The sequence below is a fragment of the Barbatula barbatula genome, assembly GCF_947034865.1.
Source record: "Barbatula barbatula genome assembly, chromosome: 10".
NCBI lineage: Eukaryota > Metazoa > Chordata > Actinopteri > Cypriniformes > Nemacheilidae > Barbatula > Barbatula barbatula.
The window spans coordinates 818,237-843,498 of record NC_136773.1 but is presented as its reverse complement, the minus strand read 5'-3'; the positions used below and the strand labels follow the sequence as shown (position 1 = coordinate 843,498).

General features: G+C 41.9%; 1 protein-coding gene across 1 annotated transcript; it reads right to left on the bottom strand.

Annotated features, from left to right (window-relative positions):
- Window positions 1-4,447: 4,447 nt before the first annotated feature.
- On the bottom strand, window positions 4,448-25,262 carry tnfaip8l3 (tumor necrosis factor, alpha-induced protein 8-like 3). Its single transcript, XM_079465518.1, has 2 exons — window positions 24,983-25,262; window positions 4,448-5,705 (listed from the first exon to the last, which is right to left on the bottom strand). The coding sequence occupies exons 1-2, from the start codon at window positions 25,026-25,028 to the stop codon at window positions 5,143-5,145; spliced, it is 609 nt and encodes a 202-aa protein (XP_079321644.1). The 5' UTR covers window positions 25,029-25,262; the 3' UTR covers window positions 4,448-5,142.

The window sequence follows — 25,262 nt, the reverse complement described above, 5'->3', positions numbered from 1 at the left end:
TGGATCACTGAAGGACGTTGACGGAGTTGTCCATAAGCCACTCTTGCATTGTTTTAGCTGTGTGTTTAGGATCAATGTCATGTTGGAGAATGAACCCTCTGAGGCTAGGTTTTCATGATCATTATCTCTGTACTTTGTGCCGTTGAGCTTCTACTCTGACAAAAGTCCCTGCAGCTGAAAGACATCACGATGCAGTTTCCACCACACTTTACTGTTGAGATGCTACTGGTGTTCTCCAGACATGATGCATGAAACTGACATTCATCAGACCAGAGAATCCTGTTTCTGACCGCTTTGAATCATTCGTTGAAGTACGTTTTTGCATATTTCAAGTGTTCATGTGTCAGTGATGTTACCGTCTCCATATATGATCATGAAGCTCAACCAGACCCTTCTCTATCGATGGCTCAGTGTGGACCGGAGGTCAGCTCAAGTACGAGATCTGGTGGTTCCAAACCTCTTTCATGAAGGATAAATTGAGGCTACATGCTTCTGTGAACCTTCAATACAGCAGATTGTTTTCAGGAGTCTTGTGACACAGGAGATCTGTGTCTTGATTCAATCCTGTCTCAGAGCTCTACTGGCCGTTCTTTTGACCTCATGTCTTGATTTTTACTTTGAAGTGCATTTTCAGCTGACGCACCTTTTATTGAGAGGTTTATGCCCCTCCGAATCACACTTATTCGATTGAATCAGTCACAGGTTAACGCCACTCGAAGTGTAGAAACATCAACAAGCACAACGAATGCATCTGAGCTCAATTTTAAGTGTCCTCAAAAAGGTTATGAATACTTACCACTATTCATTTTTTTATTTTTAGTAAAAGTTGTCACAAATGTGTTTTTTTGTTTTGTCATGTAGATTAATGTATTTTATTTTATTTGTAGTTTAAGATAAGGCATCGTCATCACAAAATGTGAATAAAATGAAGGGGGATGAATACTTTTGCAATTTTTAATTATTAAAGTGACGGCGTCGTATTCAAGACTCCCCCTTAAATTCAACGCTAAAACTTTTAAAATTGGTTACAGTTATTGTCTCTCCGTAAACTACAAAAACACAATCACGTGTGTTCAGTTTATAGGCATGCATGAGTACTTTTATTGCTCCCCGAACTCTTTGTAAGTCGCTTTGGATAACAGCTTCTGCTAAATGACTAAATCTAAATGTAAACCACTGGCGGACTATGACATGAGCCCTTAACTTTTTTGTCATGAAGTTATCTTTTATAGGATGTGATGCAGTAGGAATGCACTCGACTGTGACTGGCTCGTGCTTTAGTCCTCCATGCACTTTTCATGTGTTGTGGTCTTGGGTGGGGCTTTTTCACTAGTCTGGGTGGGGCTACACATGTGGAAATATCCAAAAGCCAAGTGAGTGACATTCACCGTTTCACAGTTCTAAAGCCATTCAAAACATTTGTTTTCCTAATCATTTGAAGCAGTTTTGGGGATCGATAGCCATAGTTCTCATCTTGTAGTATTGTTTCAAACGTATTCTTTTGCTTTTCATGAAGATAAGAATAGCCGGTTACACAGGTTCGGGACAACATATTTAACATGTTAGTAAATGACAATTTCTGTTTAGCATACTACAATTTCAATGACTTATGGTTTGCTCTACAGTTACGCTGTCAGAACTGGGTTGTTTGAAATCGTATTCCTCTCTCTCTCTCTCTTCTTGGTTGTTATATGACATCAGCCAGCAGGGGGCGTATTTCTCCCGAGACTGACACCCCAGTTCATTGGAAGTGCTTTTTTAGAGATAGTGTATTTTCATATTCAAATAATCTTTTAATGGAAGCTTGAATTTGACTACACAGTCAACAGGCATAACTAAGGTTGGTCTCTTGTTTTATATTTACATTTATACAAATACCAAGCAGACACTTTTATCCAAAGCAATTTACAGTCGATGCAAGCTTATTAAGATGGGTGTTGCCAGGGAAATGGATCCTACAACCTTCTGCGCTCAAATGCGCTCTACCACTGAGGCCCAGGAACACTCCTGATGTATATGTATGTATATTTTGCTGGCACAACCTCTTTCATGTTTAGGCATATATTTAGCCCATAGCTTTTCAGAGGAGGCTGACCTTTAAATGACATGTAGGGATCCTCACAAAACATCCTGCTCTTATCACACGTCTTTTTGAGAACCCTGATTCTGATGGTCAACAGTTGTAAAAACTCAAGTGAAACGTCTTGACTCAGTTGGACTTCAACACAGTAAGATACCGTAGAGAAGAGTTACAGGAGGGATTATCTGCATCTGTTTCAGGGCTTTCATAGACTCCTGAGTTGAATCCGTCGATGGAGGAACCAACAAGGTCACGAAGAACCTCATTGCACGAAACATCTTCAGCCTGAAATAAAAGATCAATGAAGAGTCAAGGTTTTCATTTGGTGCCTTTCAATGGGTTTCTTAAGACTTGAAAGAGCTTTTTTCTATGTTATGAAATGTCAAGGGAGTAATCGACCACATATTTACAGTTACATTAGCCCAGCACGTGCCAGTGTGTATGATATCACATGATGTGTGCAGATGATTGTGTGAATGTACGGCTATTTCAACCCTTTGCCTGCCAGATGAAAGATCTGCGCCACTTTACAGCAGAGGAACGTTTTGGAGCTGTATATTTTGGAGAGATATATAATTGCCTGATTATATGAACGAATTGAAACAAAAGTGTGTCAAAAGCTGCTCTGGAGACACCTATATTCTGTGTTACAGAGAGACAGAGACAGAGAGAGTGTGTTTTCTGGTGAGTCATGGACTAGAGAGGTGGGTGGTCTCAGAGAGTTATATGGTGGGTGTTATAAAGAGATTTACACCCGAGCCCTCTCTCTGTCATGTTTGTAATTATACAGCCATTTCTCTTTTATTCAAAGCTATTCAAATCCAGCACGTGATGAGAGGTGAGGGTAGCTATTATATATTACAGACAGAGGAGATCAAAAATAAGTTAGACCGCTGGTCCAAGACTTCTTCTTCCATGTGAAATGAATGAATCTTTCTTTTGAAGCCCTTCTCTTTGATGATTGAATCCAAGGCCGAGGCAAACAGTTTGGTCAATCATTACAGATGAGAATGTTATAGTGTGCTGACCTGTAAGATGCAGTGATGTGATGTCCCCTTACACTTGTCTCTGTCGTCGGTCTGGATGCGGTTCTCTCTTCAGTGCACACTGTGTGTGTTGGGGATTTATTCATCTTTGTCTATGTTCTTCTCTTTTTCCGAGCCATCTCCTGCTGTAGCTATATTTGTATACTTACTTATACAGTATATAACATATATTGCACTTATCATGGACACTTCTCAAACTCACCTTATACTATTTATGTATAGTTTAACCTTCCTTTCTTTCTTATCTCTAGTTCTTATTCAGACAGTCGAAAAGCATTTCACTGCATGTCGTACTATGTATGTTTGGGTATGTGACACTAAACATTGAAATAGATTTTTGGGCTCTCAGTCGCAATATATGAAGCACACAAGGGCTGTTAAAAACCAACAGATTAAACAAGACAATCTAATCATCAGCAAGTTAGACGCCTTTAGTGTTTAAGTTGTTTTTAGTGTTGATTTTGTGATCGAATATCACAGGCACAACATAATGTTGCTTTGTGTTGACAGAGATGTGTTCGGTTAAAGGAACAGTTCACCCAAAAATGAAAATTCACTCGCCCTCGATTAGTTTCAAATCTCTAAACGTTTTTGTTCTGATGAACAGATATTGGGGAAAATGCTTGGCCACCATTGACCACCGTAATGGGAAAAACTGTCAAATGTTGTCAGTCTGTTCTCCTCAAGTCATCAATAAAGAGGGATTACATAATAAACACATTATGTTAGATGAAAAGCAAGGTTTCAAAAAACACATTATGACAAATGGCAAGCATTTTCTTGAGTAAAAGTATTTGCAGCAGTGGTCTCTGGATTGTTCAGTTTTGCCACAATTCAGTGCTTTCATCAACACATATGTAGTGGCTGTATTTGCAAATCAAGCAGATACTTCAGTCGTCCACGACCAAGTCCTATCAAGTTGAGGGTAAACCTAAAGGCGGATATTTCTAAATTTGCTTGATAATGTCAAAATAACACTTTGCCCCACAAACAACTACACGTGACTTCTATTCTATGAATATTCAGTTTTTTTAGTTCAAATGACAGTTTGAAATGAAAAATAACCTTTCAGCAGACTGCTCCTGCACCTGTGCACATTCAGACTGGCAATACAGAATCTCTCTGCACAGAGCCCCTCCCACTGAGCATCATCCGTCTGCACTGATTGATGATTGGCTGTTTTCACTGTCGCTAGAGCCGCCATATTGAGCACTGCATTCCCCCCATTCATACACTTTATATCTGTAGTCCTTAGATAACCAGCACCTCCAGTCAAACACGGACCAATCGGAGTAAGTTAAAATGACAAAAGGACACCCGAGGGAGTTCATAAGGAATGTTTAATGACAGAGAAATAGTGCTACACTCTGGGGTCACATTTAGCTTGTGTATAATCAAACGTTTACATGCCGAGAAACATCAGGATCTGTAAAGTCCAAGCACATGTTCATGGGATGGGACACCTGAGTCGATACAAAAAGCTGAAGACAGAAGACGACCAAAACCCCAAAGTTTATTCACAATCTTTCGACTGCACTTCATGAACGTTTTTATTTTGGCTTGCGCTCCGTTCAACAAAGATACGTGGCATTTATCAGAGAAGTTCTCAAAGCTTCTGAGATTTTCTTATTTAACAGCTTAACTTCTCCAATCTTCGCCGGCTCTTATAGAAAGCTAGGCTTGCATTGCTAGGCCATTCTTAAGGGCAGGTAGGCTGATTTTCACACAGTGCATTGTAATTAAAAACGTTCCTGCAGTTGCTCACAAAAGGGCAGGTTTACAGGACACCTTAAAGGAATCTCCTCAGACAATCACCCGGTATGCAGTGGGTGGCATTTTAACTAGTGTCTGGGTGCCCATCCCTACAGGTTGGGTTACAATCACATGATCAAGTTATCATGACAAACCGATCTTTCCCACATAAACATAAAACACACAAAAGTTTCATAGAAGACATCAGTTCAACTCTCAAGACATCAGTTCAACTCTCAGAAGCCCGATGGAGCTGAGGCTGGGTTAAAGTACACCCTCATCCAGGAGTTTGTTTATCCCATCGCAGATCTTCCTGAGGTTGAGTCGGTACTCTTCAGACGGTCCATACAGCTCGGTGAGGAAATCCACGTGTGCAAAGTGGTTGAAAACGTGGTCGATGCGACCGTGGGAGCGCGCCGTCAAGTGATGCTCCACCAGCTCGTGGAGATGGTCCCTACACTCCATCAGCAAGTCGGAAAGAATGCCGCGGTCAAATGTGTACTCCACCTCGTAAAAGCTCACCACCGTCATGGCCGCCTGGTTCATCTTTTTCTTGAAGCGCTCCACGGTCTCCATCTGCTCATGGCTGAACTGGTGATTACGGTAGAGAATGCCGATCTTAAGAGCGATCTTGATGACGTCTTTGATGATTTTGTGGGCCTCCTTTTTGCTCTTGGTGTACTCACGACTGGCCTTGTAGAGTTCGTCCAGAATCTCACTGCTGGTGTCATCTGTGAGGAGGTTCGCCACGGCCATGGTGGCCATTTTACTCAAGATCTTCTTTTGGGCCTGAAGCGCCAAACTCTTGGAGTTGAAACTCTCCTGACCTGTGAAGAGAAGAAAGCAAACTCACTACGTAGTCATCAAATGGAATGCATCTTTCTGATTTAAAAGACTCAAAAGCATCTCTACTTGAAACATATTTTGTTAAAATTTTATATCCTCCATTAGACTGTCAACACATGAAAAATGTGATTTTTATGAAAAAGCATTTAGAGAAGTCACATCCCTTCCTTGCTACTCATTTAATGTTATATTTGAGTGAAATGCTCCAGGAAAGTCCATTTAAAAACATTTGTACTTTGTTTCATGAACCCTGTGGTCATCTACTACTAAAATATGTCACGTAAAATGCAATCATAGACAAAAGTGTTCCAAAGGTATTTCCAAGACAGGAGGTCTGTTGGGTTTTAATTGAAAACACTCAAGGGTTTAAAACGTTTCTTCTTGTTTATTTGCTAGTTAGTTTTACGTGGCTTGTTAATGTGATGAGCACTGTTGTTCCCTACATTCAGTTGCTCTTCTGTACTGAAATCAAATTTGGCTTCAAAGCCGTTTCACAAACCGCACAAAAATATGATGTCAGTTCTGAGCATCCTTGTGTTTGCAGAAGTCAGCTTGATAGTTTGTTTTGTTTTGTAATGTAATACATTGCAACCTCGCTGCCTAATGGATTGTGCTAATATAAGCCCAAGCTGTTTGCTCCGCCTGAAGAGTTGGCACTCTCTCTTAGGTATCATATTTTCATCTGAGACTTTAGCACAGTTCTCCTCTGAATCTTCACTTGGTTAAACATCACACGTTGATATTACTGTTCGTATAGACCCAGAAAACAATCGCCCATGAGCTGCATGATTCAGTGTGTACGCTACACTCAGATCTCAGGAAGAACACACAAGTTCAGATTTGGGCTTTTCTAAGAGAGCGCTTATGATCGTGGAAATCTTCCTCTTTTTAGTTTTCTTTGCATTGTTGATGTTTTTTGTCTCATGAGTAATGCACTTCAGGAGGTGTGTGCTAACTGTTTTATCGAAAGCTGCCTATCTACTCATCATAGTCTCGTACGGCATGTGCTTTCTACATTTGTTTTGTATGTTGTTGTTATCTAAGGCATACTTTATATTAAAAGTGTAAAGGGGAAACAATTGCGTAACACTTTACGGGTCGATTTACGAAGTAAAGGATATTCCACTCATACAGTCAATGACTGGATTGTGCAATGACCAGGGGCATGAGGTGAAGCCACTGGATGTGTTTGCCCATACGACAGAGGACATCATTGACTTACAGTCAAACTAATGATCCAGAATTGTTCTATGTTTTCATTATATCATATTAAAGCAATTGAGTATCCACGGAGCTGCGTATTTACATTAACAAAGATGCTTTGAAATGTAAATTTTAGTTTATTTTGCTTATTCATTAATGTAAATTATAGCAATTTCCATTGATGTATGGTTTGTTAGGATTGGACTATATTTTAAACTCTGGAGATGAGGGTGCAAAAAATAGGCTATTGAGAAAATCACCTTGTCCAAATGAGGTCCTTAGCATAGCATATTACTCACAAAAATAAAGTTTTGATATATTCACAGAAAAATATCTTCATGGAACATGATCTGTACTTTAATCCTGATGATTTTTGGCGATTGCTACAAATATTCCCGTGCTGCTATGACTGGTTTTGTTACCCAGGGTCACATATAAACCTTCACTAAATGAGTTTTCATCATATGCTGTACCGTATTGGTGTTTTCTGACTGAAGATGAGAGGCAGCTCTTGAGGCCTGGGAACAGATCTCTGTGTCTGTTATAGGCCATCATGATGTAACGTCAGCGGGTTTCGTGAGCGTGTGGGCAGGTGTGGGCAACCCGAGAGGAAATTTGTTTCTCAGTTGCTATAAGAGAAGTGCTTATCATTAACAGAGAGCCCATCACTGCCGCTCACTGCCTCACACACATCATTCTTCTGTCTGAGAATCCCACAGAAATGCCTGACCGAGGATCTGATCTCTCATATCTCAAAGGGAGAGGATAGCAGCGTGAAATTCACCTCCACTCACTCATGCCAGGCTGTCAGGTAAGGAGATGAAGCCTCTTCTGACCTTTACAAAGACTTTCAATGATGAGCTTTCCTCTGAATGACAAACTACCTGAGCTCAACCGCTAGGACAAGGCGCTGGTGATACTCAGGTCAGAGATGATCCAGACACACAAACTTCTGGACGCTCCGGAGACAAATCCTGTTTTCTAAATTAATTTTTCACCTTAGGCAGAGGTTGTGCTCCAATTACTGTTTGATATCAAAATATCTTTCTTTGTTGAGAAATTAAATTATCCATCAAATCCAATGTACAAAACTTAAATTGAACAGTATGTGATGCCATTTTCAAACATTTGTGAAAGAAGCATCATAACATTTACATTTAGTCATTTAGCAGACGCTTTTATCCAAAGCGACTTACAGATGAGGAAACATTGGAAGCAATTATACCAACATAACAATTACAGCAACAAAATGCATAAGTGCATCAAAACTAGTCCATTAAAGCCTAGCACAGTATACAAAGCTAAGAATATTGAGGTTAGTACAATTTTTTTTAAAGAAGACAGAAAAGAATTAGAGGTTAAAATCAATCAGCGACGTGTTGACGGAAGAGATGCGTTTTCAGGCGTTTTTTAAAGATGGCAACAGTCTGCTGATCTTGTAGCAGCTGGCAGATCATCCCACAAATGTGGAACAGATCCAGAGAAGGTACGGGAGAGTGACTTTTTTCCTTTTTGGGATGGAACCACTAATCGTTGTTCATTTGCAGCCTGCAGGGATCTGGCAGGAACATAGATCTGCATTAGCGAGTGAAGATACGATGGTAATGGTGGTCTTGTAGGCCAGGAGCATAGCTTTGAACTTAATGCGGGCGGCAACAGGGAGCCAGTGTAACCTGATGAAGAGCGGAGTTACATGCGCTCTCTTCGGTTCATTGAAGACCACTCTTGCCGCCGCATTCTGGATCATCTGGAGAGGTTTGATTGTGTAAGCAGGAATTCCAGCCAGCAGCGCATTGCAATAATCCAGTTTGGACAAGACAAGAGCCTGGACTAGGACTTGCGTAGAGTGCTCTGATAGGAAAGGTCTGTCAGGCAGTTCCGTTTTTGCAAGATTTAGCTGCAGGTGATGATCCTTCATCCAAAGCGAGATGTCACTCAGGCATGCGGCGATGCGAGCAGAGACTGTCGGATCGTCCGGTTGAAATGACAAGTAGAGTTGTGTGTCATCCGCATAGCAGTGATAGGAGAAGCCATGCTTCTGAAGGACCGAGCCGAGGGATGTCATGTAAATGGAGAAGATTAGTGGTCCCTGTGGCACCCCCGTGTTGAGCTGTCGGGACGCGGAGACCTCATCTCTCCAGGATACTCTGAATGACCTACCCGAGAGGTAAGACTTGAACCATTGCAAAGCCATTCCAGAGACACTCATAACAAAATGAACTAAAACTAAACCCACAATCTTAAGGCCAGGTTTAAAATACTTCATGTAGTTCAATGTATCAACCTCTGCATTTAGATGTTTAGCCACAATGAGACGGCAGTCATGCTCTTCTAAGGCAAGAAAATCAACAAGTACTTTCAACATTTCATCAACATATGAACTACCTGCCGTTCAGACATTTACAAACTTCACAAATAAATGTTTTTTCAAAGCCATCTCAGATGAACAGTGTTAACTGCTAACCATGAGCAGCTGTTAGCCATGACTAAACAGATGTGTTCTGTTTGTGTGTTTGTGCATCAGGCTCTCTCTCTCTCTCTCTCTCTCTCTCTCTCTCTCTCTCTCTCTCTCTCTCTCTCGCTCTCTGTGTGCATGCGCGAGGTGATCGTGAGGCTTCGAGAGAGTGGCGGCTTGTTTGAGTGAGTCTTTACGCTGTTTTCTTTTCTGTTCTTTCTTAAACACTTTGGAAATACAGGGTAGAGAGTTTTACATTTGTACTCAGTTTGAGATTCCAAAATAATGCCGTCTGACTCTGATGGGTTTAATTTTCTAACACCCCGCCATGGGTGTAAATGTGTACCAGATGAAACTATAGCTGTCGAGGATTGCCTGAATAGCCTTCATAGTCGTAGCCTTTAGTAGTGAAATAGGTGCTCGAAACATTATGTCCGCATCTAGAATGAATAAAGCTGGTTGTAATGGAAGAGTCCATGGTACTGTAGAGCCCTTCAAAAAAGATTACTCTTTCAAATATTCCCCCGTTCATTTCAAATGATTCACTTGAGCGTTTACTTAGCCGCTATGGTAAAATTATGATGCCAATCAAAACGATCCCTCTTGGTGTGAAAAATCTAGATTTAAAACATGTTATGTCATTTAGACATCAAACCGCCATGACAACAGCTCCTTCGAGTTTCATGCTGTTACTATCACCCACCCTGTTAAAAGTCATTTTGTAGTTATATATCGTCCCCCAGGTCAGCTTGGACATTTCTTGGAGGAGCTTGATGTGCTTCTTTCATCCTTCCCTGAGGATGGTACTCCCCTGGTGGTACTAGGTGACTTCAACATCCACATTGGAAAGCCACAGGCTGCTGACTTTGTCAACCTGACCGCATCATTTCTCCTCGAGCAGGTTTCCACATCAGCAACCCACAAGTCTGGAAACCATCTAGATCTGATCTTCACAAGGTACTGCTCCACTCACCATTCTCAGGTCACCCCGCTGCACACGTCTGATCACTTCTTCGTCACCCTTGACCTCGACCTCACTGCTCCGGATATCGCAGATGTCCTACCGATGGTCACCTTCCGGCGCAACCTGCGGTCTCTCCCTCCCTCCTGTTTTTCCTCTAGTGTGTCTTCTCTGCACTCCCAACCTCTGATGAGCTCTCTCTTTTGAATACAGACAATGCCACAGACACCCTGTGTTCCACGCTTTCATCCTGCTTGGACAACCTATGCCCCCTGGCATCTGGACCAGCCCGTCCATCCCCGTCGGCTCCCTGGTTATCGGATGTACTGCGTGAGCATCGCGCCAGCCTCCGGTCAGCTGAGAGAAAATGGCGCAAGTCAAAAGACCCTGCAGACCTCTCTCTCTACCAATCTCTTCTCTCTTCTTTCTCTGTAGACGTCACCTCTGCAAAAACGGATTACTACCACTCGAGGATCTGCAACTCTCCGGACTCTCGAACGCTCTTCAAAACCTTCTCTGCTCTCCTCTGTCCGCCTGCTCCCGCACCTTCATCGGAGTTAACAGCTGCTGTTTTTGCATTGTTCTTCGTAAAGAAAACTACTGCCATCAGCAGCCAGTTCTCTACACCACCATCTGTCGAACCCGCCCACATCCCTGACACGTGTGTGCTCCCCGCCTTTTCTACTCTGTCTGAAGCTGATGTCTCAAAGGTCATTGGCTCCAACCACCCTACTACCTGCCCACTGGATCCCATCTCCACCCATCTCCTCCAGGCCATCTCTTCAACGGTTGTGCCTGCTCTGACCCACATCATCAACTCTTCGCTCACCACTGGGACATTTCCCACAGCGTTCAAAGAGGCCTGCATCACACCGCTTCTAAAGAAACCAACCCTGGACCCTACACTGCTAGAAAACTACAGGCCTATCTCCCTTCTTCCCTTCATCGCCAAAGCCCTGGAGCGAGTTGTGTTCAATCAGCTCTCCTCCTTTCTCATGCAAAACAACCTCCTGGACAGCAATCAGTCTGGGTTCAAGACCGCTCATTCCACAGAGACTGCACTGCTCTCAGTCATCGAAGCCCTGAGACTGGCAAAAGCATAATCCATGTCATCTGTGCTCATCCTACTGGATCTGTCTGCTGCCTTTGACACTGTCAATCATCACATCCTCCTGGCTTCTCTCAGTGCTATGGGTGTCTCTGGAATGGCGTTGCAATGGTTTGAGTCCTACCTCTCGGGTAGGTCATTCAGAGTATCCTGGAGAGATGAGGTCTCCGCGTCCCAACAGCTCAACACGGGGGTGCCACAGGGCTCAGTGCTTGGACCGCTACTCTTCTCCATTTACATGACATCCCTCGGCTCGGTCATTCAGAAGCATGACTTCTCCTTTCACTGCTATGCCGACGACACACAACTCTACTTGTCATTTCAACCGGACGATCCGACGGTCGCTGCTCGCATCGCGGCATGCCTGAGTGACATCTCGCTTTGGATGAAGGATCATCACCTGCAGCTAAACCTTGCAAAAACGGAACTGCTTGTGATCCTGGCCAACCCAAAGATTCACCACAACCTTGCCATTCAACTAGGCTCATCAACGATTACACCGTCCAGCACAGCCAGAAACCTGGGAGTGGTAATCAATGATCGGCTTAACCTCACAAGTCATGTTGCCAGCACCACCCGGTCCTGTAGATTCATCCTCTACAACATTAGGAAAATTAGACCTTTCCTATCGGAGCACTCTACGCAAGTCCTAGTCCAGGCTCTTGTCCTGTCCAAAGTGGATTATTGCAATGCGCTTCTGGCTGGACTTCCTGCTTGCACAATCAAACCTCTCCAGATGATCCAGAATGCAGCGACAAGAGTGGTCTTCAATGAACCGAAGAGAGCGCATGTAACTCCGCTCTTCATCAGGTTACACTGGCTCCCTGTTGCCGCCCGCATAGAGTTCAAAGCTATCCTCCTGGCCTACAAGACCAACACCGGATCTGCACCATCGTATCTCCACTCGCTAATGCAGATCTATGTTCCTGCCCGATCACTGCGGTCTGCAAAGGAACAACGACTAGTGGTACCATCCCAAAAAGGAAAAAAAGTCACTCTCCCGTACCTTCTCTGGATCTGTTCCACATTGGTGGAATGATCTACCAGCTGCTACAAGATCAGCAGACTCGGTTGCCATCTTTAAAAAACGCCTAAAAACGCATCTCTTCCGTCAACACGTCGCTGATTGATTTTTCCTAATTCTCTTCCCTTTCCTTCTTTAAAAAAAAATTACTAACCGCACTATTCTTAGCTTTTTATACTGTGCTAGGCTTTAATGGACTAGTTTGATGCACTTATGTATTTTGTTGCCTATGTTGTTATAATTGCTTCCAATGTTTCCTCATCTGTAAGTCGCTTTGGATAAGTGTCTAAAGATGATGAAAACCCGAAAGGGGATGCAGATATCAGTCATGCTGGGAATGAGGGATCGCTTCCAGTGAATGACAATGTTACTGAAGTTCACTGTGCGGCAAACGGCCGATCTGAGACCGTCGCTGCGGAAGACAGTGTTGAAATCCCTGGAGAGCCAGGCGAACTTGTAGGAATAGGAGAGATTCGAGACTCTCAAGCATCAGTCGACCTGTCTCAGGTTGACATGGAGCAGCTTTCTGAGAGTGGCGAGGCTCAGTCTTTTGATAGAAGTTATGATAGTGAGACATCTGACATGGGGGACTATTTCACTGATGTCAGCTCCCAAGGAAGTGCTGCAGGAATAAAATGCAGCTTACAGTTAAAGTCATCTTTTCTCTTTCTTGGTTATGACAACCTTGACCATTGGGACATTTAATGTTAATGGTGGTCGGTGCGAAAAAAAGAGAATTGTTTTGTTCGATTATGTGCGGTTAAAACAGGCAGATGTTATTTTGTTACAGGAAACACACCGATAAGCAAAATCAAGCGCAAAGGTTGTAAAGGCAGCATATCATTGAGTCATGGCACAAATCTTAGTGCTGGTATAGTCATTCTGTTGTCTTCACGTGTTGGTACACAACCAGATGTGATTGAAATAATACCTGGCCGAATTTTGAGAGCAGATATTGTTGTTGGTGATACGCATTTTTCCTTTATTAATGTGTATGCACCGAACATGGGTCAAGCACGAGTTTCTTTTTTTAAACACTTTATGATGCCTTACTACAGTGTCCTCAAGGTAATATTGTTGCACTTGGTGGGGATTTTAATTGCACTGTTAATTAAAATTTAGACAGGAATCATCATGAACCTCATCTTCCTTCGGCTGAGTGTTAAATTAAATTAATTCAAGATCACAACTTAGTTGAAGTGTGGAGAGAGGCTTTTCCTGGAATCAGACAATACAAATGGTTTAAAGCTAATTCTAATTACTTGTCAGGGGCTAGGCCTGACCGGTTGTATGTTGGAAAAAGTAATAGGGGAAGGGTTTTGAGTAGTACGATTACGCCATTTTTTTATTTCTGACCATCATTTTGTATCTATTACAGTTTCTGTGTCTATTTCAAAGTTTTCTAATTCACATTGGCGGTTTAAGAGTAGATTATTGCAGGACTGCACTTTCCTTCACTCCTTTGATCTTTTCTGGAAAGCTTGGAGAGAGGTAATTTTCTGTCACTAAGTCAATGGTGGGATGTTGGTAAAACACATATTAAGACCTTTTGCCAGCAGTTTTCTGCACATAATACTGGAATACTTAAAGCAAGAATAAAGAATCTTGAACAAGCCATTCTTGGACATGGCAGTGACTGTACCCACAGTAATTCAACTTTTAGTGAGTCTGTTGCAAATGAGAAAAAATTCTACGGAGCTTATTGGAGGAACGAGGAAAGACAGCTCTTTTAAAGACCAGATTTGCAAAGTTAAATGACATGGATGCACCTACATCTTTTTTTTTTGGACTTGAAAAAAAGCCAAGGGAGCAGAAAAGCTTTCATCAGTTGAAAATACCAGGTTGCAGTGTGATAACAGATGAAGGTGAAATTAGATCTCATGCGCTTGTGTTCACTGAGTCTGTACATGGTCAACACTTTTCTTAGTTTAGGGTCTGATACGCTTTTGAGGTATTCTGCCGCTTTATATTCTCTGTTTAATGACCGATAGCATTCAAGTTTACTTTGCTGAGCTGTTGCTTCTGTCCAGTGTTTGAGATATTTTTCTTTTTGTGTTTTTATCATTTGGTTAATTCTGGCTGGAGTTTGGGGTTCAGTTGGACACGTTTGGGGTTTTAGAGTTAGTTCTGAGATCAGTTGGATGAGACAACTTTTCTCTGGGTTCAGCTCCTGATGACGTAAGGCTTTGTGATGGAGTGATTCTGTATCGCTGTTCTTAAGGTGGTTATAGAATTTAATCGCTCTTTTTTGTATTTTAATTATTAGAGGATATAGTCCTAATTCTGCTCTGCAGGTGTTGTTTGGGGTTTTGCGTTGTACCCGTAGAATGTATTTACACATTTCTGTTTGCAGGGTCTCAGTTGGGTGTTTGTCCCATTTGGTGAACTCTTGGTTGGTGAGGGGACCCCAAACCTCACATCCATAAAGTGCTATTGGTTCTATAGCGGATTGGATTATTTTAAACCAAATTCCAGCTGGGATGTGGATTTTTATATTCCTTTTGATAGAGTAAAAAGCTCTTCGTGCCTTGTCTCTCAGGTCGTTCACTGCCTTGTTTAAGTTTCCGGTGTTACTGATGTTTATACCGAGATATGTGTAGTTTTGGGTTTGCTCTAAAGGCACGTTGTTGAGTTTAAAGTTGTGATGTTGGTTTTGTCGACTATGCCTTTTCTGGAATATCATAACTTTGGTCTTTTTAAGGTTCACTGATAGCGCCCATGTTTGACAGAAAGTGTGCAGGATGTCTAGATGTTGCTGTAGACCCTCTTTTGTGGGTGACAGCAGCACCAGATCATCTGCAAACAGAAGGCATTTCACTTCAGTGTCTAGTAGGATGGGACCGGGTGCTGGTGACTGTTCTAAAGCCCGAGCTAATTCATTAATGTAGATGTTAAATAGAGTAGGACTCAGACTACAGCCCTGTCTTACTCCACGACTCTGGGAGAGGAAGTCTGTGTGCTTGTTGCCTATTTTAACTGCAAATTTGTTATCCGTGTACATTGATTTGATGATGTCGTAGGTTTTTCCTCCAATGCCGAATTGAATAAGCTGAAAGAAAAGCCCCTCATGCCAGATTGAATCAAAAGCTTTTTTAAAGTCAACAAAGCATGAGAAGAGTTTTCCTTTATTTTGGTTAATTTCTTGGTCGATTAGAGTATGAAGGGTATAAATATGATCTGATGTGCGGTATTTTGGTTGGAAACCGATTTGGCATTTTCTCAGAATGTTTCTGTCATTTAGAAAGTTGGTGAGTCGGCTGTTTAGGATGTTACAGAAGAGTTTACCTAAGTTGCTGTTTACGCATAGTAGTAGTTATTTGGGTCGAATTTGTCTCCGCTTTTATGGATTGGGGTAATAAGACCTCGGTTCCAGATGCTGGGGAATATTCCTGTATTAAGGATGGTGTTTAACAGTTTGAGGATGGCAAGTTTGAATTTTTGGTCCGTGTTTTTAATCATCTCATTAAGAATGCCATCAATTCCGCTTGCTTTTCTGGATTTAAGTTTGCATATATTATGGCATAGTTCCTCTAGTGTAATTTGGTAATCTAAAGGGTTTTGGTAATCTTTAATAGTTGATTCTAGGGTGATAGTTTGTCTTCAAGGGTAGTTTGTTCGTGGTTGTTGGTTATATTACTAAAGAAGTTAGAGAAGTGGTTTATCCATACATCTCTGTTCTGAATGGGTAGTTCTTCATGGTGAGATTTATTAAGTGCGTTCCAATGTTCCCAGAAGCGGTTAGTTTCTAGAGATTTTGTATATCTTGTTTCTTTTATGTCCTTAGGGTGTCTTTATATTCTTTAAGTTTTTCATGGTAGCGATTGGCGTGTGTTTACATTATCCGCATCTCTGTGTTACACTGTCTCTCTCTCTCTCTCTCTCTCTCTCTCGCTGTTGTTTGTTGTTAAAGTGAATCAGGGCTTTGTTCAGCATCTCTCTCTCTCTCTGATGATGTAAACCTGTGTCACCTGATCCACAGACCCGCTGCACACACAACTGTGTTTTAAGGATCACGCAGAACACCAACAAACCGTTAGTCTCTATATATTAAATGCAGTAGGATTTATTATACACTGTGTGTGTGTGTGTGTTGTGTTCCTGTGTACAGTAGACAGAGATCAGAAAAGTTCTGCTTCTTACATTACATCACAATATACCAAATGAAGATGTCTGCAAACAAAGGATGTCAGAGCTCTCTCACATCTACATTGTATTTATTTAAATTACACAGACAAACTTTTGTTGGCTTTGTTTCTTTAAAAGAATGGATTGGTACAGTAGACCTCAGTATGAAAAGAATGTGGCAGATTTAAGATAAAGAACACGTTTCCTTTTACACTGGAATAATGTTTTGAATATCTCATTTCTGTCCGAGGAGAACAATGGTGTTATTCTCATTTGACCAGTGCTACGTCATGTATGTGTTTGTTCGGTACAGCGGACACACGGTTGATAATGTGAATAATAACGACAGCAGTGACCTCCGTGAGCCTCGTGTCATAGCAGTGACATGTGATGGTGCTAATGACTGCCACAACATCTCACTTCAACTCACCTGACAGCCACACAGCGACATGAGGGAATACACATTCATACAAAATGATGTTTATTTGATCATTTTGTACTGTATAAAAATCATTATGTGCATGAAAATTCAGGGAATATGAACGTAACGGCAGATTCCTTACACCGGCATGGATATTTATATTTCTGTTCACTTGACATTATTTGGGACTATATTACTGTATGTCTTGAGTACAGAACGCAGCTCATAATCGTGAACATTCATGCTGGTCTCAGATGTTGTTTATATCATGATCTTCCTGCTTCAGTGTTTCTGTGGGTAATTCACCCCTGATGCATTGACTTGTGACCTCCTTTATTCTATTTATTACTTGGTGTGTGTGTGTGTGTGTGCGTGTGTGTGTGTGTGTGTGTGTGTGTGTGTGTGTGCGTGTGTGTGTGTGTGTGTGTGTGTGTGTGTGCGTGTGTGTGTGTGTGTGTGTGTGTGTGTGTGTGTGTGCGTGTGTGAGGGTGTGAAGCTGTCAGCTGTAGTCTTTCTCAAACACTGAAGGATTAATTAAAAAGGTGTTGAAAACACACAACACTAGATACAACATACACGCGACAACACCCACTACCCCCCCTCCACCCCGAAAAGAAAATACAAATATTACCACAAAAACAAATATGTTATTTTACATAAACAAACATTGTTGTGCATGTGTGTGCGTGTTGTTTTGTTTGGATGTGGCTATTATGAATATTTTCAAGGTTCACAAATAATGTGGTCGTGCATGTCCCATAAGACACTGCTGCTCAGCAATGACAGCACATCGTGTTATCAGAGGAACGAGTGTTTACCTTTTACAAACAGTTGTGAGTTGTTGTCTCAGGTGTTTAGACAGGAAGTGTCATTTTTAAAGAAAGTACAGATAAAAGCAAACACGTTGAAGAGCAGAATAGAGCACTCAGTACACAGTAAGGAAAGGAATTCTGTCAGATCTCAGGACGACCAAACCTGTGCTTCGATCTCTCACAGGAAGTGATGCACAGACACTTAACATCATGATGTAGTAACGACGTCTTTCTCATGCTCCGTCTTCTCTGACTCTCTCCTTCTGATTTCTGAAAGCCTCTTTAGTGTGGCCTCCTGAAGGACTTCAAGAACATGAGATCAGCCTCTCTTCCCTCAATCCCATCACACCCTAAACCAGTGGTCAGCAACAGGCCAAAACTGGCTGCCAGCAATAATATCAGGCCCGCGCCAGCAGCATTATTTTCACCATTTTGCCCGCAGCTGGTTCTGAAATAGATCCGTCACAATCACGTCTGTAGTGAATTTACCTTCAAAATAAAATTATGAGAATGTTTTTGCAGCAAGGTTTTATTTCAAAATCAATTGAGAGCTTTAAATTCGAAAAGTTCTGAAAGATATTGAAAGGAGTCTGTCGATCGCTAGTCTCAGACATCACGCCCACAGACCGTTGGCTGAACGCCTGATGCATACGGCACACTTTTTTGGAAACGCTTCAGCACGTTCGAAGTCATCACCTGATTGGTTGAATTTCACATGATTTCATAATCTAAACATTAACACGGCTCAAGACGGAACGTGATTGGTTGATTTACCTGTCAGTCATATGCCTATTGGCCAAAGAAAGCGGCAATACGTTTCATACCTTCAGCATGAAGTGAAGCATTGAAACGTTATAATGCGGGTCCTCAGCACCAACACGTGAACAAGAACGCAGTCAATTCTGCCATGCTGCGTCTCTTGGTGAAGTCTGATATTATATTCTTTGCAAACAGTGCCAACTTCACTCCAGATAAGACACAGACGGCTTTTCATTCACAAAACTAGATACGATGTCTTTCCATTCCTCTGTGTATGGCCTACTTGCCAACCCCTTCACTAAACCATAAACACACACACACACTGATCTTGAAAGCTGGAATTGCAGTCAGAGTTGTAGTTTGGAAACTACTGTCAGTAAAACAAACACAGAGTATTCTCTCACGTGTCAGTGTCTGCTGGTGTATAAAGTTCTGCTGAGCTTTTGTGAGAGAGATGTCACAAACCTTTCGTGAAAACCACCATCATGGACAGGGTAAGACACATGCAAATCAACTTTACATTTCTCAACAGATTTCAATGCTTTACTATTCAGGAGAACAAAAACATGCTTCTTGTCAGAAGCTTGTTTTTTGTCATAAGGGACTTTGAGATGAGCATTGACATGTAAACGTTATTGTGCTCCCCCATTCCTCCTCAATATGATGCACTGTTGACACATCACATGTCTATCACACAGGCGCTGTGATAAAGGGTGTGGAGGTCCTCGGTCGTGTGTGGTGGGATCACCATCAACCCAACACTCCTGTGAAGAGCTGTCAACATTCAAAAGACAAACACACTTCACTCTTTCCATTCGGGCAACAATGATGAGATAGAAAAGGAGTCAAATGTGAAAGGAAAAGAGAGCAGAGGAAAGAGTGAGCCACGATGAAGAGAGAGAGACGCAGAGCTCGCCTGAGCTTCTGGCCTGATGAAAGAGCAAAGCTTCTTATGCAATAGAGCCAAGAAAAGAACAACTCACAGGCCTAGATGTAATAATGCAAAACAACAAGATCTCTTTTGTTCTCATAATATCGTCCAGATCAAAAGCAGAAAAGGATGCCATCCAAGCTGTTTTCATCCTGAATCTCCTTAAACATTTCTTTGATTTTCCATCCACTACATTTTTCCCAAAGGAATTCACAAAGTGATTGTGACGACGGCTGGTGATGTGACCAGTGATGCAAAAATGAAGCTCTTGGTTTATTTTGTCCTTGCGGGACACATGGATGATGTGCAAACTGGAATCAGGAACTCTGATTCCAGATCAATACCTGCTGCTCACACTTACCGCACTTCTGCTTCATTTAATTCACACGTATTGGTACTGTAGAAACGTGTCTGTTCGCTCAGGTGATTCACTTCTAAGATAAGCCAGCTGATTCAGGTGTCACATGACATCATCGCATATTTCATCTGATCTGAGATCAGTCCGGCCTCATGATGACTTTGTGTGATTATAAGTGTGTGTGTGTGTGTGTGTGACACAAAGGTCAGCGCTGTCTGTGAAATGCTGGATTTTGCCCTGTGGTGATTTGTTGAAATCAATTTATAGCGCAGACATCACTGATTGACTGACTGAATAAAGGTCGTGTGGTAAAAGCAGTACAGTAAAACACGTCAGTGTGTTTTCATCCAGAGACATTAAGGTGAAGGTTTGATAAAGTTTGCTTCCCTCTTTTAAACACACAGATCTCAGGTACAGTGCATTGACCCCATGTAGACCTGCTTCTGTATATCATGATTTCACATCTACAGCAAACTCGGTCAAGTATGTTTTGTTCTTAAAGGTTTGAAAATCTTGATCCGCTTGCGTCTACACAGTATATACAGCATATGACCTGTATGTGTACGTGTTGTCTTGCCATCAGCATTTGGCTTGTATCTTCGATTTTCAATTGAATTCATGAATACATTGATCCGTGATTCTCTACATGAAATGACATTTGGTGACTAAGAAAATGAATCCGTGGTTTGTGTGGGATGCAATAGATCACCAACTATCTGGCATACTTCACAGAAAACTGTACGACATCACGCATAAGAGAGTTAATGCTGTACATATGGCATACGGGTGATTATAGAAGCTGGTTAAGATGAACTACAGATGATATATCAATAAAACGCAGGGCGCTGTATTCATATTCAATGATGCAGACAGTTCATCTGCTGATGTGAGTTATGTCAGTGACAGTTTCATAGTTTGGTCAGTCTAAAGACAGAAAGAGCAGATGAATGACTGAGGTGTCGTCCTCCAGAAAAGCAGTAGCCGCAGAAGAAGAAGGCTGACTATATGGATTTAAGAGCTCTTGGTCTGGCACACGCGTGCATTTTCCAGACTCAGCACAGACCGCAGATGGTTTTGCACCCGGCAGCTGATTTTTAAATGGTTTTTGCATCCCTCCCGACAGACTTCTGCTACGTGAACCCCGATGCCCAAATGTTCCTCCACCCAGGATTGAGGATTTTTCGTCTTATGCTTCAGTGCTGATGGACTCAGAGCCGTTTATCTGATCTGCCAGAAGTCACGCTTCTCTTTTTAGATAAAGATAAGGACATCTGCACCTCTCTGTCACATGCACAGCAGTTTGTGGTATACTAACAGAACTTCATTGTGTACATGTCTGCCATTATTATAACTCCTTAACCTCACACAAACCCTTTGACAATATTAGATTGAATGTCAAATGTGATTTGGCAAAATGAAAAGTTTGTGTATTTATTCACTCTTTTAAAGCAGGTCTTATCAGATTCAGTTGTGTGCTGAGCTGTACATGAAACGCATCACATTTACTGTAGGGGTACAGACAGCTCGTGCAGAAGTGAAGCTGACCGCATTGAGTAAGAAGAAAATCTCTCAGTCCCCATCGGCCCTGCCAGATTTTCCATAACACTGTGATGAGTGTGTGTGTGTGTGTGTGTGTGTGTGTTACTCTTGGCTCGATTTCTCTCACAGCTCTCCAAATGGATGCTTTTATAATTACAGAGCCCATGTAGAATATGAATTCAGCATATTCATTTAGAGAGTGAAGCTGTGATGTGTGTGTGTGTGCGTTCTGTATTCAATTCCACAGTCTCTTAAAATAGAAAGACTTTAAATATGATTAAATTACAAGATGTTAGTGTACTTGCACCCGCTCGGAGTGGCCCTGGAGCCGGAGACAGATGTGGATAAAGGCCACGACCTCTGACCTAACATCTGTTGCTAGAGCATCTCTTGAGGTCGGGGAGCGTGCTTTAAAACAAAGGCTTAATATGAGGAAATGTGCATTGTGTACTACAAATAAACTTTAATAATAATTTGATATCAGTACGTATGTTACTACATTTAAACTAAACTTAGCATGAAATCAATGTATTTCAATGAAAAGGTTTTTACTAGGGATTTTATTTATTGTAAATATTGTTGTCAGGACATTGTAGGTTACAGTATCTCAATACTTGTGGCGACTCCGTATTACAGACGTTATGCAGTGTGCTGTATATAATTCCTCTGGTAACCGAGAGAACGCCGAAGGGAACACAAACACTTTCATCCGTTTGCTCTGATCAAGAGACATTATTCAACGTGAAAGTGGAAAAATATTCCCCTGTTTCAGCACAAATTCTCCCTCTCGCCGTCTGCATGCCAGTTAAACCCATGAGTGTGTTGGGAGTGCCAGGAAACTCAGAAGAGTGTTTGGAGAGTTCCTTTCTGCGCTTACACACACACATTCATGCTGCGAGGAGGAGAAAACTGGAATCTCTTGTCTTTTATCTTTTGGTGGGCTTCACAGAAACAGAGAGGTTTTTCTTCATGCCAGTCTGCAGATGGTCTCTCTCTTTCTCTCTCTGCGGTGCGATGGGTTTCAATGTTAATGCTTTTCCCTAATACTTGTTATTTTACGAAGGATGTTCCCTATCCCCTCATACACATTTGTGTAAGTCCATGGTCTGTAAACTGTATGATGCTCGAGTTTTCTGGTTGGTTTCCTTGTGATGCACCCGTCATAAGATACGGCTCAGGTCAGTCCTTCAAAGGCCCTCATGTTGTTCTTTATATGAACACAGTAAGTGTGATGAAGTCTGGCTTCTCTCTCTCTCACACACACACTTATTTCTCCTAAAGCAGCAGTGTCTATGTTTTTAAAGACTAAGGCTTGCTGACACGACAAACACACACACAAACCTGTGTCATTTCTCCAGGAATAGAGCGTTAAGATGGACACATGTCACTGGAAAGAGCTTTGATGACTAACACACACGCGCGAGCCAAAGCAAAACATTTCAGCGCTATCCACAGAAAACTGCTGGCTTCTGGAAAACACAGACTTCTGTGTGTGCAGCTTTAAATATTCCCTGCTGACTTCTGTTAACACGCACGGACTGTAATGATATTCAATCACCTGCTTCTTCAGTTCAGTATCTTATCACAACACGTCTCACACCGAACCGCACATTTCTCATGAAGATCTCCGACTGTACTACAGTATCTGAGCGAGACCACATTTGATCTTCATATGCTGTTAGGTGCTCTACTTGTCTGTTCTTATTTCTCCTGAAGAATTTTCAGGACAAACATCTTCAACCTACTTGATAATTAAAGGAGAAAGATCTTAAAACTCAACTCATGTTCTGTTTCATTTCCCATGTGTCGTGTCTTTAATCTAGTGTGCAGTTTGTCATCATGAGTAGACCATGTGTGTGCGTGCCATGTGTATAGGATGGGAAAGATGCATCCATCAAAATACAGTCTTCATTCCTGACTCTTATGTTTTGTCTATTTGCATAAAGTTTGCTTCACTTATGCTGCCGTCACGCCTTCATTGGAAACTTCATACTGCCCACTTCTGAAGCTCACCTCGTTCACGTGACGTAAAGAACCAAGAACGATGGACGACGTGAAGGCACTCAAAATGTGTTCAACGATGGGTGGTTGCCTTTGGATTTTGGCACAAATGCATCATCTGTTGTATACTGTATACAGCTTACTGACAATTTCAGTCAAAAACGTGTTATTTTCACTGCGTAAAAACATACAATTAGCATGTAATGGTTATAATATACACATTAATTTGGAAAAACTTTATAGACAAGATAAACTAGTCAAAGTCCCCTCAGACAGTACAGTGTGTGTGTGTGTGTTCACTCTAAAGACATGTGGGGTCACACTGCAAACAAAACATGTTTTTCAAATAAATCTGCCAATGGGGTAAGAAAAATCATCTTGAATTGAGCGACTAAGAAAAAGGTAAACCCTTTCACTGAAATGTCATATTTTTGGACTTAAAACAAGACTTATTTTCTAAGGTCAGTTTGCTCATCAATAAAATATTTCTTGATTCATGAATTTTCTGACATTTTTACTGGAAGTGGAAGTAAGAAAGTCATTTTTTGCAGGGCAAATATGGGCAAATGCAACAATGGGTTAAAACAACCCAGCATAGGTTAATTAAGTTGGGTTGAAATGACACAACATGTTTTAGATTGAATATGTATATCAGCAGCCGGTCAAACAGAAACGGAGAATATCATTGTCAGGTCTTGTGTGTGCACTTCAAATCAGACGGTCAGTGGATGGACTTGTGGTGGGTGGTCTGTGGGTCTGACGTCTGAGTCGAAAACTAGAAGTTAATCAGCCAGTGGAAGAACAGAAACATGAAAGAGACTCTCTGACGATCTTTAGCCAAACCTCACAGTAGATGAAAACCTCAAACCTTCCCTCAGCGCTTCATTCACAGAGCAGCTTTAAAACCCGCACACACACACACACACACACACACAACTGACATGAACTGCTCTTTGAAGGACTTTAATCGTTTCCACTGGATGATGAGTGTTTGTTCCTCCAGGGCTCTCTCGAAAACACAAAACCAACAACTACATTTTGGCTGCAAGTTTCTTCATCAGCCAGAGCCAAATGTTATTGCCAACGACCATCTTTAGAGATCGGACCATTCTAGTTATGTTTCTTTTAAATGTCAATTTACTTTCACTTCTGGAAAAATTCCTTAGGAGAAGCAAAACTACACAAAGCTGAGACGGTTGTGGACATACAGAAAGTGCATCACAGAAAACTATGAGAATGGCATTTCATTGCTGACCGGAAGAAACAACGGAGACCTGTCTGTCCTCAGACTCATTTCACTAAAAGTCTTTGGGAGAGACTACTGTATTTATAATCACATCGCCTGTCACTTTGCTTTTACCACCGACATCATCATCCGCTCAAGTCTGTGAACCTTTGGAATCTCAGCGCTCTCATGACCCAGAGCATATATACCCGCTGCTCATCCAGATCCCGTCCTCGGATGTGTTAATGAGAGAGATGACAGCACGTGTCCGTGCTCGCCTGTGCTGTCACACACAGAGAGAGAGAGAGAAACAACACTGAATTCATCATGTCTTACCTGGAGAGAGTTCTCCCTCACTCTGATCTCCAGAATCTGAGTCCATCTCTCTGCTCCCGTGAGAAAAGTGTTTTCTCCAGCCGTCCGTGTTCAGAATATAACAGGCACAATGAGAGCGCTCCTCTTTCCCCCAGTGCAGCGAGACTGCCTTCTATTACTGACACACACTACTGCTCTTACACTTTCTCCTCTAGATCACTTCCTTCCCCTCTCTCTCTCTCTCTCTCTCTCTCTCTCTCTCTCTCTCTCTCTCTCTCTCTCTCTCTCTCTCTCTCTCTCT